The sequence below is a fragment of the Aspergillus ibericus genome, assembly GCF_003184845.1.
Source record: "Aspergillus ibericus CBS 121593 unplaced genomic scaffold BO80scaffold_69, whole genome shotgun sequence".
Lineage (NCBI taxonomy): Eukaryota > Fungi > Ascomycota > Eurotiomycetes > Eurotiales > Aspergillaceae > Aspergillus > Aspergillus ibericus.
In genome coordinates, this window is record NW_020292167.1 from 1 (window position 1) to 15,949 (window position 15,949).

Sequence of the window (15,949 nt, forward strand, 5' to 3'; positions counted from 1 at the left end):
ATAGTATAGGTAATTTAAGTACAGGTATTGTTACTACCTATGCTTTATACATTTTAATAGAATGAACAGGGAAATCCTGAGAGCCTTGCGGACAGCCTGAGCCCCTACTGTATCGGGACAAGCTCTGGCCCCCACGCGTCCCCTTAAACGGCTCCATCTGTCAGGGTCTGGTCCCTGTCAACAATTGCAACAATCGCAACAATCCCCAACAACCTCTAACTTTCCACCTCTTGTCCTAAGATTTGTCTGCAATGCCTCAAAGTGTCCATAGCCCGTTTCCGGCGTCTTTGTCGAGTACGTATGCCCGTTCTTTGATACCAGCTTGGATTTGTGTTGCGCCCATGTTTTTCTCCCAAATCTAGAAAGCAATAGTCGCCACGACTAACAAAGCTATATGAATCCAGGCGAGTGCGACAAAGCAGCGCAAATTATCGAATCTTTTACCAATCCCAATGCTTTCAATAGCCCGGGTCGCACCATTCCTCGGAAGATCCTCATTGGCGCCAAGGTGAGTGATCCATAAGCCCACTGATGATGCCTCTCACAGCCCGCGCAACTTACCTGAAACCTGATAGGGCCTGGTAATCCTCACAGTCGCCAAAGTCGCATTCCTAGGATCCATCCGCATCGGATCCGGTGTTCTCGTTGCGCGTCTGAAAGATGGGTCGTGGTCTGCCCCGTCAGCCATCATGTCCTTCGGAGGTGGTTTTGGAGGCCAGTTCGGCGTCGAGTTGACGGACTTTGTCTTCATTCTTCATAACGATCTTGCCGTACGCACCTTCGCGCAGCTGGGGAGCTTGACGCTAGGTATTAATGTGTCGCTGGCGGTGGGACCGCTCGGACGAAATGGGGAGATCGCGAGCGGTGTTAGTCCTGGGGGTGTTACGGGGATATTTACCTACGCACAGACTAAAGGGTTCTATGGTGGTGCGAGTGCTGAGTTGAGTCTGATAGTTGAGAATCGGCCTGCGAATGGGAAACTGTACGGCAGGAAGGTCAAGGCATTGGAGTTGTTGAGCGGTGATGTTCCTCCGCCTGAAGAGGCCAGCGCGCTTATGCGTGCCTTGCAGTCGGATGTCTTTAATGGCACCGATGTGGAACTGGGTCGGGGTATACCTCCGAAAGAAGCGCCTGCTGAGGTTACGATTGCGATTTCGTCGGAGTTACCGTCGGAAGTAGTCTCTGAACAAAGACCTGAGTTGCCATCTGAAGGGCCTAGCGAGATTCATGAAGCAGCATCATCGCAACACACCCCAGTTGAATTACCGTCAATATCGGCGACCACGCAGATTCCAGTTGAACTGCCCGGCTCTAGTCAAGAACTGGACGCTACACCTTCAGAGACCAGACATCTGGAGCAACATAACTCCGCATCTGTTCCCCAGACTAGCGCCAATAGGGAGGAGTAAGATTCGGAGCGATACTCTCCGAGTGTCATGACCCAGGCTGACTGCATGTGAAGCCGAGCCGTCCTCGTGAGACGTGCGATTTGGTTTCGGAGATAACGGGCTCGCATAGACCCTTAATAGCTGCTGATTGATAACAGCCTTGCGCTAATTAATCCTGGGACTAGCGATGTCCGAGAAATCCGACTCTGGTATTTGGCAACCCCGAGAGTGCATAGCCTTAGCCATCGAGATAGCGTTTGACCATCGATTGAATGGCAGGCCTATAAAGCCCAGGGAGCAGCACCCATGGTCTCCTTCCCTTCAACACATGCAAGCCTTTATATCGAAGTGATCTACTCTACCAAAAAAACCTCCATCTGATAAACGTCTTGGAAATCCCTCTGCACACAATCAAAATGTCTATCGAGAAAGCCACCAACACCGCCGTTGTTGAGGCCTACGTTCAATCTCACCTGGCTCCCGAAGACCCTAGCCTGCTCAATGCGCGCAACAACACCATTAAACACGGTATTCCGCCCATCGCCCTCTCGGCCAGCCAAGGCAAGTTCCTCAGCCTGCTGGCCTCATGCAGCGGAGCCCGCAACGTCCTCGAACTGGGCACTCTAGGCGGATACTCTAGCATCTGGCTCGCGCGGGCTATCAAATCCACCGGAGGAAAAGTCACCAGCATCGAAATCAACCCGGACAGATGCGAGGTCGCGATCCAGAACCTGCGATCCGCGGGCCTCAAGGTCCCCGAGGAAGTGGACGTGGTGTTGGGCGCGGGACTGGATGTTCTTCCCAAGCTGGAGGAAGAGATCCAGCGCGGGGAGCTGGAGCGGTTTGATTTCGTGTTTATCGATGCGGATTGGCCGAACCAGTGGAATTACTTCAACTATGGGGTCAAGTTGACGAACGGGAAGGGAAGTGTGATCTTTGTGGATAATGTGGTCCGGGCGATGTTGGATTATGGCCACGTGGGTCCAGAGGAGAGGGATACGAGCGTAGCATCCTTGGTGGAGGAAGCGGCTAAGGATGAGCGGGTCGAGGCGGTGGTTATCCAGACGGTCGGTGCGAAGCAGAATGATGGCTTTTTGATGGCGGTGGTCAAATAGACTTGGATGGGTGTGTTTCATGGGCTGGAATATGTATGAATCTTTAAAGATGTGAACATGCCGATGAATTTAGATGTTTCTTAATGAATGAGATATATTATCGCGTCCTTTAATGTGCTCGTTCAGCTTTGTGATCCTCCATGGTGGCGCGGATATGATGAGACTTGTACTGCCCTCTAGTGAGAAAAACACCCAACATGCTTAACTAAAAATACCACAATTACTTTAGTATCCACACTACCTTATCTTCCGACTTCAATCTATTAATTTCGGTCTTCCACGCACAGTCCAAGCTACGATTTCCATCTGACAAGAGCCCCTCACAATATCCGAGCCGAAGTCCGAATATCCGCCAAATCTCCGCGATCTCCGAGCCATAATATCTCCCCCTCGGACGCCGGATGTAACTGACCAACAACCACGCATCACCAACATGTCCTCCCACTCCAAAACTCGGAGATCACACTCCCCCAGACCCCAACCCCCCGATAGCAAAAGACGCAAACGCAAAACCCTCTCCTGCTATGATTGCCGACGCCGAAAACTGAAATGTGACCGGGAGCTACCCGCCTGTAGCCGGTGCCGAAACGCCGGCCAGGCACATTCCTGCTCCTACAATGAGCCTGCGGATGTGCTGAGACACCCCTCTCCAACATCCACGTGCTATACGCCTGTGCCACAGGAAGCGGTGGTGGCTCGGCAGCCTGCCGGGCGCGCTTCGGGGTTGGCTTCTTTGGAGGCGACTCCGAATGCGGGGACGTGGCAGTTGCTTGGTGCGACGTCGTCTGCGACGGGGACGAATGAGCAGAGACCGGCTATTCGGTCGAGGGTGGGGAGGATTACGATTACTGGGGCTGAGATCACTGGGGTTGAAACGGAGGGGACGATTTTCCGGGGTCAGAATTTTATGACGCAGTATTATGGGAGTAGTAATCCGATTAGTCTGATCTCTCATGTAAGTGGTGCTGGAGATTGCTGGCGTTTGTTGAAGCTGACGGACTTAGTTCCAGGAATTGCGGACTTTTATGAAAACGACGATCATGCAGCGGACATCTTTGCCGACTCTGCAGCGTGAGCTCAAGACCTTGCAGGTGAAATGGAAAGCTGCTCGTAACGATCTCGTACCGAAATCGGATTGGGAGCTTTTTGGGCTTCTGCCGGATCAGGAGACCATTGATGCGTATGTTAATCTCTACTTTGAGACGTTTGAGACTCTGTATCGCATACTGCATTATCCGAGTTTTGCAACAGAGTATGAGACGTTTCGGGAAGACTACCACGCTGCGAAACCTGCGTTTGTGGTTCTGTTGCTGCTCATCATGGCTTCGGTTAGCTGTATCTCTGACAGTAGTCAGACCCAATATATTGGTGAGAGTTCGATCGGTCGCGAACGCGCTGCACTTTGGATCGAGGCCTCGGAATGGTGGTTGTCATGTCAGAGCCAGAAGCATGTGTATTTGGCTATCTGGCAGATCCGCTGTCTGCTGGTCTTGGCCAAACAGGTCAATGTCGTGAAAAAGAAGCAGGCGTGGACGGTGGCGGGGTCTTTGGTGCGAACGGCCATGTCTGCTGGCTTTCATCGCGATCCGAAGATGCTGGGGGAAAGAGTCTCTGCTTTTGATCAGGAAATGAGGCGACGGTTATGGGCGACGATGCTGGAATTGGAGCTTCAGGCTTCGATGGAGCGGGGAATGCCGTCTTCCATGACAGGTATTACATCGGACAGCAGTACCCTTTTGAATGTTGATGATGAGGACTTATTGGTAGATGGTGTTTCACTGCCCGAATCGAGGCCGTGGGGAAAGTACACCAAATGCTCGTTTCTTCATATTTCGGCAGCTACGTTCGCCCTTCGGACTTCGATAAACTCCAAGGCCAACGACATCGGATCCCGGTGGACCTATGATGAGGTTTTGGATGAAGATGAAAATGTCACGAATGAGCTCAAGAGACTCCCAGTATGGGTTGATTCGCACGGACACTCTGAAATGGCTAGGACCCTATTGGAAATCCAGCTCCGGCACTGCCTGATTATGCTCCATGCACCGTTCGCGAGACTGGCTGATAGCAATCCTCGCTACGCGCTATCAAAGATGGTGTGTTTCAATGCTGCTTGTGAGATTATTGAGAGGCACTACCAGCTCAACAAGTCGGGCAATCATGCGCTTCTGCTCCTTCGAGTTGATCACTTCAGAGCGGCCTTGACGATCTGCCACAACATGTATATTTCAGCCACGATCCAAAGTGAGTACACAATGGCTCAAAACTATCCATTTCCCCGGTGTACCATTATCTCACCGCAAATCATATAGACAATCTCATCCTCGGGTCGAACAGCAACACCCTCCTTCAATACGTGAACAGCGCCCTTGACATGCTCTCGCAGAGAATAGCACGGCTGGGTACAGGATACACCCACTATTGGTACATATCTGCAGCGTACACCTTTCTTCAATTGATTCTCTCCCCAACGGACCAGTCCGCACGGAAGGAGGAGGCCATCGAGCGGGTTGTTAGGCAATACCATCACATATTAGCACATCAGGAGGATTTACACAAGGCCAAGGAAGTTCTCTTCCCCTTGCGCCCGGGTCAGGTATGATATCGCAGGAGCTTTACCGATACATCTACTTATATCATATCAGATGACGGCGCCAGACGACTGGGGGCAGGCAGCGACTGAAATGGCAAATGCCTCATTTATCAATCCAAATATAGGCCAGGTGGGACTTTCCTCTCAGCAGCAACATCAACAATGCTAACACGTACTAGGACGGCTTTGAGGACCCGGAGCTATGCTTAGGGGGGTTTTTCTTTGGTAACCCATCCGCGTGGACGTTCGATAACCTTTGGTCGCTTGAGTAGTAGGTCCCTACTTATTTTCTCCTTCCTTTGGGATCAATCGCTAGGGAAAAAACCCGCCAATGATAGCCATTTGACAAAGAGAGGGAACGGCTACAATTACACTGACTCTCACAAACAACAAGCAAGAAAAGACATAAGACAAGGGTCGGAGAATATCGTGTCAAATGGAAGGCATATTTCGTAAGGCTGCACTGTCGCTGAGTCAGATAGTCCCGGGCTTAGCTAGTTATATCACCGCTCTCAATTCTTGCCCTTTGCGCACGATCCCATCGCTGAGCCACCGAGCTGAAATCACTTCTGTGCTAACAGTTGCCACACATCTCGCAAGTCACTCCCCATACCAGGACAATAGTTTCATACAGCCAATAAGGACCTAATACCAAATAATGTATTGCCCAGGGGTGTGGAATCTACGAGTGAACGGTCCGTCCTAACCCCTGGAGGCAGCATGCTAGGCCAACGCATCTCAGAAGAATGGTGGAAGTTAACGGCTGCGGAAAGATGCTGCGGCTAGGATCCTACACCGAGCGAGCTTCTCGTGAGTTGAATTGGACAATTGTCCTCAATGACTCATGGTCGGATCTGTCGTATAGCTTGGGGATATGCTTCGATCTGAGGTAACTGCACTGTCATTCTGCAGCGTGGTGTGCATGTCTCTCGACAGTGATAAGGTTACCTGGAAGGAAATCAACTGACATCATATGGATCAGACGTGGCGCAACAATACAAGGTTTGACTGGTTGGCCAAAGGTTCCCAAATTCTGAAGTATTCATTATGTTCAACAAGTATATGATATGTGTTATGTAAAAAGGAATAAGGTGGGAAGTACTAGAGAGATTAGCACAATCGTGTGACTATCACCTGACCTCTTCTTGCCACGAGATTCCGTACTCCATCTCTCCTATTCATCACTCACCCAAGCTGCATCATCTCCAAAGCCAACTCTTTTCATTATGGGATACATTTTCGCCCTTGATATGTTAAGCGAAACGTTGGCATTTCCGTACGCTAACTACCAACTATCCCTCCAGAAACCAAATTGCGTTGGATGGTGCTAATTGATGACTGCAATTTCTTAGAGCCCACACCACAAACATTCACTGCCAATCCGCACCTGAACAGGTGAAACAGTCAATTGTCATCTCTCCCCTTATCCAACAGGTCACAGACCCCCGTCCGACATTATATATATTCACCCCGTATCTACCCCTTTAGCCTTCTCTTGGTCCTCATTTCATTCCTTCAATTCCGAAATCATGCATCTGCCGAATCATACGTCTTCTTACATTCCAGGAGATTGCTTGTCCCATTTGGAAATCCTCAGTAGTAGACTGAGTATTTTCGGTTCCTCTCGCGACTCCGCCAGTGGATTGAACAGTGCTAAGCGAGGGAGATGTGTTGGCTGTAACACTCTTTGCGGAGAGCCCAGTCGGTGAGTTGAGGTCGAGATCTTGGAATATTGTCTTTGTTCTGGTTGGGTCGTCTTTGAGAAGGCGAAGAGGCTGACTTTAAGAGGAGACTGGGAAACTAGATCAATCCCCATGCCGGGCGAGTGGTTTATTTGGTTTCTGGTAATAGCGCATCAACGCATCCTCTCCGCCTGAAGCAGATGGTTCCTGAAGACTTCCACACTGCGTCGTATCGTCTCAATGTCCAATGACGACGCTTCACACCCCGTGGTACTCCACAGCCGGTCTAATCCTGGTTCGAGCTCCAGATAATCCAGTGGCGTATATCCCCACGGATCCGTCGCTGTGAGGCTGGCGCCGCGCCGAATCAGCTCCAGCGCAATCATCTGAATCGATTCGACAATTTCATTGTTATTCAATGACTGGCCCCTCACCCTACCGGCAAAGTCAAAGAGTCGGCACTGAAGTAGCCGATGCAGCGGCCTGTAGGAGCCCGTCGTCTTTGCTTCGGCGTTGTAATCCAGCAAAAGCCTGGCCAGCTGCTCGGACCAGCGATTAAGCGCAGGGACCCTGCACAATACCATGAGCGGCGCTCTCTTGCACCCGTCATCGCTGTCAGAGTGGAACACCTTAGCTCCCGAACCGAGAAGTTGCTTTGCCATTTGAACGTGCACTTGTGCGTGGCCGCCCGGCCTTCCACCAGTTCTATGGTACCCAATGCAGATGATTGACAGCACAGAGTACGCCCCATAAGTCAGGGTATTGGCGTCGGCGGTATAGTCGAGGAAAAGTCTCAAAATATCCTCGGTGATGTCGAGGGGGCACGTTTCTTGATGGGCGAGTAGCCTCACTACGAGGGTGAATGGAGTCTCTCCCTCACAGTCAGGGATATTTGGATTGGCGCCGTGGGTTAAGAACAGATCATAGAGGTTAAAGAGCGCTCGCCAGTAGCGGTCCGACAGGCCACGTCCGCGGCATAGGGCATGAAGGGGCGTTGATCCGGACATGTCTGCAATGTCAACGGCTGGCCCATACTCTAGAAGAAGCTCTGCAATGCTGACAAGGGTGTTGTCCGTACAGGCAGAGGACCCGGTAGTAAATGAGAGTTTTGAACAGAGGTCAGCGAAGACATGGAGCGAGGACTTTCCGTCGCTATCGATGGCCTTGAAATCCGCCCCGTGACGTTGAAAAAGCCGAAGCAGTGGTACTAAGTGACTTCCATCGCCCGGAATCTGGCCATATCTCCGTCCTAAGACAAGGTCTACGGTTGAATATCGTTGAGGGGCTGGAACGGAAGGGTCATCTCGGACTTGAGGCTCGGGCTTCACCCCCATGGACAGCAGCTTTTCAACAACGTGTACCCCGGCTGGCATCTCACTCAAGTAGTAATGTAGGAAAGGGAGGTCATTTGAACCGGGAACATGGGGATCTGCCCCGGCCTCTAAGAACTTCATTACGAGCTGACTGTCTCTCAGCGCGCAGGCTTTGAACAGCGGCATGTCGCCTTGAACAGGCTCGTTGGGCATGTTTTTCCGCGAGGCGAATAGAAGGGCAGCATACGTTCCATTGCCGGTTCCATTGCGTAGCAGAACCGTGTGGAATGGCGTGCGACCGGCATTATCTACGGCAGACGCATCGGCCCCGTGGTCGATGAGGCATCCAACTGCGGCTGGCGACCGCGAGACATGGAGTGGCGTTAAACCGGCTTGATTTGAAGAGTTCACATCCGCCCCGAGCCGTATAGCCGCTTCGAGATTCACTGCTGTGCGTGACCTCAGTGAGGCCAAGCAATGCAACACCGAGTCGCCAGCTTGATTCCGAGCCCTAATAGAACATCCGGCCTCTACCAGAAGGTCGATGGCTCTCGGCGTGGTACCTCGGACTTCGTGAAGCGGCGTGCTTCCGGCATCATTTGTGCAGGATGCGTCGACACCCCACTCCAGTAATTCCTCGAGGAGGGAGATGTCACTCCTACGTGCGGCTACATGGAGCATTGTGTTTCCCTTGCTGTCGCGCACTGTCATATCCGCCCCTGCGTCGCGCAAGAGCTCGGCTGATTGGCGAGACCGACATAGAAAAAGTGACGATCCCTGGCAGCTTACGTCTGAACGGGCTCCGTGCCGAAGTAGGAGCCGTATAAGAGAGATATGGTCTTTCTCACAGGCGATGTCAAGGGGCGTTCTCCCTCCAGCATCCTTGATCGACATAGCTTCTCCTTTCGCGATGCCCCGTACTACCATCCTCCAGTGCCCACACTCAACTCCGAGTACGAGGTCTGGAACGGATGCTCTACTCAAGAGACTGAAAGGCCAATAGTTACTTGGGATGTCGGGTTGGGGAGACACCAAGCTCCTGATACTCCAACGATGTGCCAGCGACATTTCCGCTACCCGGACAGTATAGATATTGGGACGGTCGAAGAGGGCAAAGTAACGTGGCCACAGTCCTTTTCTGATATCGGACAATGACTCGGGGTCATCTGTGTCGTTGCCGGTCTGGCAACAGTGATGGTGATAGGCCCAATATCCCGAAGAATACTCCAAAAAAGCGTGTTTCTCATACATATCTGTCATTGGCCTGAATTGTGATAAGACCCTTTCTTTGACTTGCCACCAGGAGCCAAGCATGATGCGCTTAGGCATGGAAAACACCAGCTGAGACCAGTCGATGCCAGTCAATTGCGCATGGGTGTTCCAGAGATAAAGAATACATGCTTCTGCCATCACTCGGTGGGATTCCGCCACATTAATGCAACCCTTTCCGAGCAGACCCGAGCATGGTAGCCTGTTGTCGGTGGCTAGGAGGTATTCCTTCACAGTCTGATGGATGAAGGAGACTCGGTCTTTGAATATTTGGACAAAGAAGCCACACATATTTTCTAGCCACCTGCCGAATTCGTCGCTGGTCATCGTTGTAGGGGCGTTACCAGTCTTGACTTCGATGTACATGTTGTGAGCAATGTGAAGCTCCATGCCGCTTAGTGGCCGACGTGCTGCTACGAGGATTGCAAGGATCTCATGAACAGTCTCCTGGTTGTCGGACGGGATCTTGCTAAGCAGAATGCTGTACGCTTCTTCGACGGTCTTGGGTAGCTGGCGCGTAAGTTTTAGGACGGCCTCCTCTCTTCTATCCAGCTGCCTCTCTAGTAGCTCGAAGACCAAACGGACCCATAGGTATGTGCGATTGTTGAACGCCTTCAACTCAGACTTCAACTTGGCGGCTACGCCGAGTGGCAGCGGGTTTCGTTGTCTGGCTCGGATCTTTGCAATTCTGTGGTCGATCATAGAGTTGACTTCCGAGCTTATTTGGGAGATTTCCTCGTCGCCTGCTTCTAATGTGACCTTGGGTTGAAGCGAATCGAAACCTTGGAGGATTTCTTCGGAGGGACGACATGTGACGATGAACCTCGCATTCCCAAACTGACAACCGCCGAAACTGTCGACAAGGGACTCGATCAATACTCTTCGACTATTGGGCTCACATTCATCAAGCCCATCAAGAATGCAAATCAACTTGATGTTAGCGATGGAGCGAACAAACATGGACCACAGAGTCGTCAGGTCAGCTTGGAGAGACGCTGCATTGGTCTGCTCGATTTGGTCTCTCAGGGGAAGGATGAGGTCCCGGTGCTGAGTAAAAAGCTGGTGCAGGATACTGCACATCGCAAAGGTCGCGTGATTCTGTAGCTCGGAGTCCTTGAAGAAGAAGTGGAGGACCATTTCGTTGGCGTGGACTGTGGTTCTCAGTCCGTGGACGAGAGAGCGAGACAACACCGACTTTCCACAACCGGGCGGTGCTGAAATGATTAGGGCGCCCCTGGTGAGCCCTTTCCACTCGCTATAGGCTGGGTGGGACATGAACCACTGACAGGTATCTGGCGCTGGAGGTGGGTTGGGGATGTCCATGAACTCCTCGCAGTTGAGACCGGAGATGCTGAAGACAGATATGAGCTGGTTGACCTTGGACCTGGTGGCGTCGTCGAGCATGAGCCGCGTTGTGTCCAGGTGTTGAGCTTTCAGCTCCGTGGTGACCAGGGCGTTGTATTGGCTAGCATCCTGGAAGAGGACAGTTTCACATGTCTTGATCTCGGACACATCTCCTTCCCAGTCATTCCAGTTGACCTGGTCCTGAATGAAGGTGAGAATTCGTCGATGCCTATAGTAGGCGCACACGGACTTCATCTGGTAACAGAGGAGAGACTGGTACAGGTCCACAATACGTTGATAGAGATTTGCCCGAACTTGTTCAAAGGCAGTGTCCGGGGGGAACTTCCAGTAGTCTCGAAACAGAAGCTCTGACAGTCCCAGGTACCATTGATGCCTGGGGACAACATAGTTGAGCCCTTCACGGTTCTTTACGCTAGCTTCTATGCTAACCGTGAATCGCTGGATGTCGTATCAGTCTCACGATACTGACGACGAAGAGAAGACGGGCCTCAAACATACCTCGGCCAGAAGACACACCCCAGCGAATGCGAGGCCCGCCGGAGGGTACGCTTCCAAGGCACCAGCGATCATACCTTTGAAGCTCTCGAGGATTACCACGCCTGTTTGTACAACCTGCATAGCAGTTTCTCGCTTTTCTGCGCTGGACTGACGTCGTGTGACGAGCTGGGCCATTTGCTGTCGGCGTAGGCTGGGGTTGGATTGTGCAATCACGTTGTTCCCTGGAATTGCCGTCGCATCCTCCTGGCCTCCACTCTGCTGTCCTGATTCCAGCTCCCATGATATGATCTTTTCGTATGTTTTCACGAGGGATGGATCTATTTCCTTTATGCTGTCGTAAGCCGTATCCCACAGTTTCTCGGAGAGTGATGGTGGTTTTGTCGGTGGATTGACTGGACGAGCATGGCCCGAGGGCCCCGTGGCACAGGCTGACGAGGGATTGACCGTTGGGCCTTCCTTTCCAGAACTATCGAGCGATGCTGCAGCAGTTGGTACGTTCACAGGTTCTGAAGCAACAGTGGGGCGGGTTCCATCGACGGATGACGATTCCACCGTCCTAGTTGCATCTGCCTGCAGCGGTCCATTTTGGATCTGCTGCCCGCCGGATTTGCTCCTACCTTTCCAGATCGCCTTGAGTCGATTTCCTGATCGTCTCATTGCTTTCATCCCAGTGGATTAGGATGCTGTCGGTAACTAAACGGGAGAAAAAGGAATACGAGGAAGCCTCCCATCGTCATCAACGGGTCATGTCACGTGCCCGTGTTATCCTTACTGGAAGAGGGTGGCATGGTGCACCAAACGGATTAGTATCCTGAAACATTGACCATCGAACGATCTATATATCCTCGAGACTGCAATGAGTCCTGCTGGTCAAACCATCTTCCAGTGGGCATATCAAGATCACCATATGGCGCTAGTCCTGAATAGGCTACAATGGATATCCTATCTCTCATCGGGATGATAACCGGCTTTCCATATTAGGAAATATCTCGTGCATTGTACCCTGTGACTCTCTGCGCTGGTTCCCCCGACTTGTTTCTACCGGTACCTGTAAATTAGGAATGACTGGAGATATAGAGATAGTTACCTGTAACGGAGCGTGGCATAACTGGGAGTCAGAAGAATGACGCGTCTACTCTGGAGATAAGTATGGGTCACGAGACGAGTAAGATGTGTCCTGTGTAGTGAAATGAGTTGGTGGTATCAAACTTAATACTATAACCCAGTAATCAACCCTTCATTCAAAGATTCATCCTCAGCCTTATGAACGCAGTCATGTGACCCCCCAGCCCCTCACCCTCACCACCACCACCACCACTTCCCCCCATCACTAAGAAACCTTCTATCTGCACACATCCACCCATCTATACCATTAATCAATCCACCGAACTCAAAATGAACATCCACCCCCCCCCCTTCACCCCCATCCAATACATCCCCCCAACATCCAAACCCACAATCCTAACCACCCCCATCACCCACCTCCTCATCACCGCCCACGAACCCCTCCCCCGCGGCGGCAACCACTGGACAATCTACATCCCCAATGCCTCCACCCCCACCAACACTCCCCCAAATACAAATCCAAATGCAAATACAACTACAGAATTCACCAGCATCCAAATCGACATGACCCCCTCATACACCACCCCTCCCCCCAATCCAGGCATGAAAGGCAGCAAAGGCATCCTCGTCATCAGCACCGTACCATACATCTTTCCGCCCCGGGCGACGAAATCCTTCTGGGTCGATATCCGGTGTGGATATACGGTGGGGGATTTTGTGGAGTTGCTTGTGGAGGAAGGGAGAGAAAAGTATGTGTTTAATGAGATGGGGGAGGGGTGTCGGTTTTGGGTGGATGGGGTTGTGAAATTGATGGAGGAGAGGGGGTGGGTTGTTGATGGTGGGGGGGAGGGGGAGGGGATGAGGCAGGTGAGGGAGGCGAGGGAGGGGATTTTGGTCAAGTGGCCCGATGGGGGGAGGTATCCGTTGGTTGTGGGGGGGTTTTATGAGTAGGTATCACCGAGGGTGGGTGGGATGGGGTGGAAGGCTAAGGTAGATGGTGAGGATTGAGATCTTTATATTTCTTTATGACGCTGATTGGGCTCATTTGTGATTTGGGGTTTAGCAGTTGTTTCTTAATGGCTGGATTAGAATTCCTGGGAGAGCGTAGCACATTCGCTTTACCAGTCAATGTAGCTATGGAGGCATGGTTGGATCTGGGGTGGGGTGGGAGGTACTTGGATCAGTGGACTTTACTGGAATATCAACTTGGGTACACCCGAGTAATACACAAGGATAAACTAATATCATGATTCGGGACATACCTCTGACTTTTTGAAGACAGGAAATTGGAATCGCCCGATGGCCGCTATAGTGTATGTATATCAAATTGCGATTCACCACCCCCTGAGCACAACCAGGTTTAGATTCAATCACTTGAATAGCTAGCATGGAAACATCCCATCAGAACGAGGTATCAGCTTCTCACTTATACTCATACCGATGCTAACATCAATATAGCCTACACAAGGAGCGTCACAGCTGCAACACTTCCCTCTTAGTGGAAACGATATCTGCTTTCTTCCCGACGATACCCTGATCAAGGCCTTCCAAGCCAGTCCTGTGATCTATGATCGAGGGCTCGAACGGATCGTTCGCGTATCTGAGAAGCTTGTAATTAAAGGGGGTCGAAGAACACAACCCGGTGAAGCCTGCATCTTGAGAGTCATTGCGGAGGCAGGAGAGCGAAATGAAGCATACCGGATCCGAATGCCTAGGGTGTACCGGATAACCAAAGTTGAACTGGACGAGTACAGTGGTGAATGGAAGTGCTTGATTCTCATGGACTATATTGCCGGGAAGACCGTAGAGGAGTGCTGGGAGAGCTTGACACCAGACAAGCGCACGGATGTCATCAACCAAGTTGCGTCGATGATGAATACCTTGCAATCAATTCCGGTGCCCCAGGCAGACCAAGACATGCCTGGTCCAATGGGACATCCGCGGACCCCGGCACATGGTGGAGTGTTTAGCCTTGCGCGGGTAGGACCGTTCGCTTCGATTAGGCAATTGCAGGAGTGGTTCAATGGCAATCGTGGGATCCTGAACGAATGCCACAAATTCCACTCCCAGAAACTGGTTCTGACGCATCAGAAAGTTTTGCCCCGGAATTTGACCCTTGATGAAGAGGGAAAGGTATGGTTGACGAATTGGAGTGACTCGGGTCTTTATCCCAAGGGTTTGACTATGTGGCAATTAAATCGTTGGAGTGGTATGTCCGGAAATTTGCGGATATGCTACTTCCACAAACATATAATGACCAGGCCTTGTATGAACAGATTGACCATATGAAGCGCGGGGGACGGGGATAATTCACCGGGGTGGGTCAGAAGGTTCTTTTTCAAGAAGTACTTGAGCGGTCGTGTTAGGCTGTTCGACGTAGAACCAGAGTCTTTCTGCCTCGCTCTTGGATATGGCCTTGGTCTCTAGTTCCATGTAGATCTGAAACAGCTCATCGTGTTTTGCCCGCACTTTGTCAAAGTCCAATTGAGGAGAGACCCACCCATCATCATCTGTGTGCAGCAACTCCTGTGTGTACCCTTTTAGCTTTTGCCAGTCTTTGTATCGTGCAAACTCCTGTTGATGTTTTGATAAATCGACATCATTAATTCGAAATGGGCAAGTGTCCCCCAAACCCATTTCCGTCCAATTTCCAATGATATCAGTAAGAGAGTCGCGGAGCGGTATGATTCCGTTCTTGGTTGTGTTGTCACAGAACAGAAAAAGATGCCTCACAGGGCAATATTTCCGACTCAGGACTTGGAACGCTGGAGATTGATGCTTCGCAAATGATGCTTCATAGCATTTTGCAACCAAAGCTTGGTTATTCTTAGTCTTTGCGAAGGCTCTTTCATCCTCGTCCATGACATCAAAGTTGGCAGGCAACTCCGGCTTCACTGGGCCAATTTCATAATTATCGGGCGGTTCTAGGAAGGTTGGCCACTGGACCTGCATGAATGCTGGCATGATCGAGGTAAATTGCCAGTCGATTATACCAACGATGGTCGTTGGGTCTTCCTCAGAAACATAGATGTTGCCCATGTGCAGATCTGTATGCCACAGTGTAGGCTTTGAGAGTTTTTGTATGATAGGCCAGTCCACTAGCGCAGGTATTATCGACTTCGTGGCTTCTAAAATCTCCGTATGTTCCGACAAAGCACCGAAATGGGGCCCACGGGGCGCAAACGTAGAATTTTGTAGGCGATCAAGACCACGACCAGTCAACGCAAGGCCAAGCTCTGATAGACCCTTCCCTAGACCATAAAAGTTAGCCTTGTGTGACGACGGTATCAGTGACTCACATGGACCTGCGTAAATGCCATTATTTGGCTGTGGGAACCACGACGCGTTATACATTGGCCCCAGACAATATTCATCGTCTATGGGAACCTCGGAATGCAACTGTGGAGTGACTGAATCCCGACGGTACAAGTTTCCGTAGGCAGGAAATTCAAGCGCAGCCAACTGACTCTCCAGCCGGACCAGGGATTTGATAAGCGAGAATTGCTGCAGTTGATTCATCTCGCCCCATACGCGGAACAATGGTCTCCCCCCGGCCTTTTCCATGAGGATATACTCCGATCCCACAGGACTGGACGCGTCTGGGCTCCAGTCGATAACCTTGGGCACAGGGACAGTGGTGTGAGAGCTCACTAATTGAAAT

At 51.3% G+C, this 15,949-nt stretch overlaps 6 protein-coding genes across 6 annotated transcripts; 4 read left to right on the forward strand and 2 right to left on the reverse strand.

Annotated features, from left to right (window-relative positions):
- Positions 1 to 251: 251 nt before the first annotated feature.
- Positions 252 to 1,409, forward strand: BO80DRAFT_368150 (DUF500-domain-containing protein; the record flags this gene model as incomplete). The annotated part of the gene is made up of 3 exons (XM_025716325.1): positions 252 to 294; positions 405 to 508; positions 576 to 1,409. The coding sequence occupies 3 exons, from the start codon at positions 252 to 254 to the stop codon at positions 1,407 to 1,409; spliced, it is 981 nt and encodes a 326-aa protein (XP_025569978.1).
- A 197-nt stretch (positions 1,410 to 1,606) lies between these two features.
- On the forward strand, positions 1,607 to 2,663 carry BO80DRAFT_250998 (O-methyltransferase). Its single transcript, XM_025714641.1, has one exon. It carries the CDS (start codon positions 1,805 to 1,807, stop codon positions 2,501 to 2,503), a length of 699 nt encoding a protein of 232 aa, XP_025569979.1. The 5' UTR covers positions 1,607 to 1,804; the 3' UTR covers positions 2,504 to 2,663.
- Positions 2,664 to 2,936: 273 nt separating this feature from the next.
- On the forward strand, positions 2,937 to 5,105 carry BO80DRAFT_368188 (uncharacterized protein; the record flags this gene model as incomplete). The annotated part of the gene is made up of 3 exons (XM_025716328.1): positions 2,937 to 3,458; positions 3,508 to 4,747; positions 4,816 to 5,105. The coding sequence occupies 3 exons, from the start codon at positions 2,937 to 2,939 to the stop codon at positions 5,103 to 5,105; spliced, it is 2,052 nt and encodes a 683-aa protein (XP_025569980.1).
- Positions 5,106 to 6,951: 1,846 nt separating this feature from the next.
- On the reverse strand, positions 6,952 to 11,880 carry BO80DRAFT_505976 (ankyrin; the record flags this gene model as incomplete). Its single annotated transcript, XM_025724524.1, has 2 exons — positions 6,952 to 11,163; positions 11,224 to 11,880. The coding sequence occupies 2 exons, from the start codon at positions 11,878 to 11,880 to the stop codon at positions 6,952 to 6,954; spliced, it is 4,869 nt and encodes a 1,622-aa protein (XP_025569981.1).
- Positions 11,881 to 12,582: 702 nt separating this feature from the next.
- On the forward strand, positions 12,583 to 14,560 carry BO80DRAFT_469193 (uncharacterized protein; the record flags this gene model as incomplete). The annotated part of the gene is made up of 4 exons (XM_025722991.1): positions 12,583 to 13,037; positions 13,571 to 13,601; positions 13,747 to 14,497; positions 14,550 to 14,560. Exons 1-4 carry the CDS (start codon positions 12,619 to 12,621, stop codon positions 14,558 to 14,560), a joined length of 1,212 nt encoding a protein of 403 aa, XP_025569982.1. The 5' UTR covers positions 12,583 to 12,618.
- Positions 14,561 to 14,598: 38 nt separating this feature from the next.
- Positions 14,599 to 15,852, reverse strand: BO80DRAFT_368212 (serine/threonine protein kinase; the record flags this gene model as incomplete). The annotated part of the gene is made up of 2 exons (XM_025716330.1): positions 14,599 to 15,539; positions 15,588 to 15,852. The coding sequence occupies 2 exons, from the start codon at positions 15,850 to 15,852 to the stop codon at positions 14,599 to 14,601; spliced, it is 1,206 nt and encodes a 401-aa protein (XP_025569983.1).
- Positions 15,853 to 15,949: the final 97 nt, after the last annotated feature.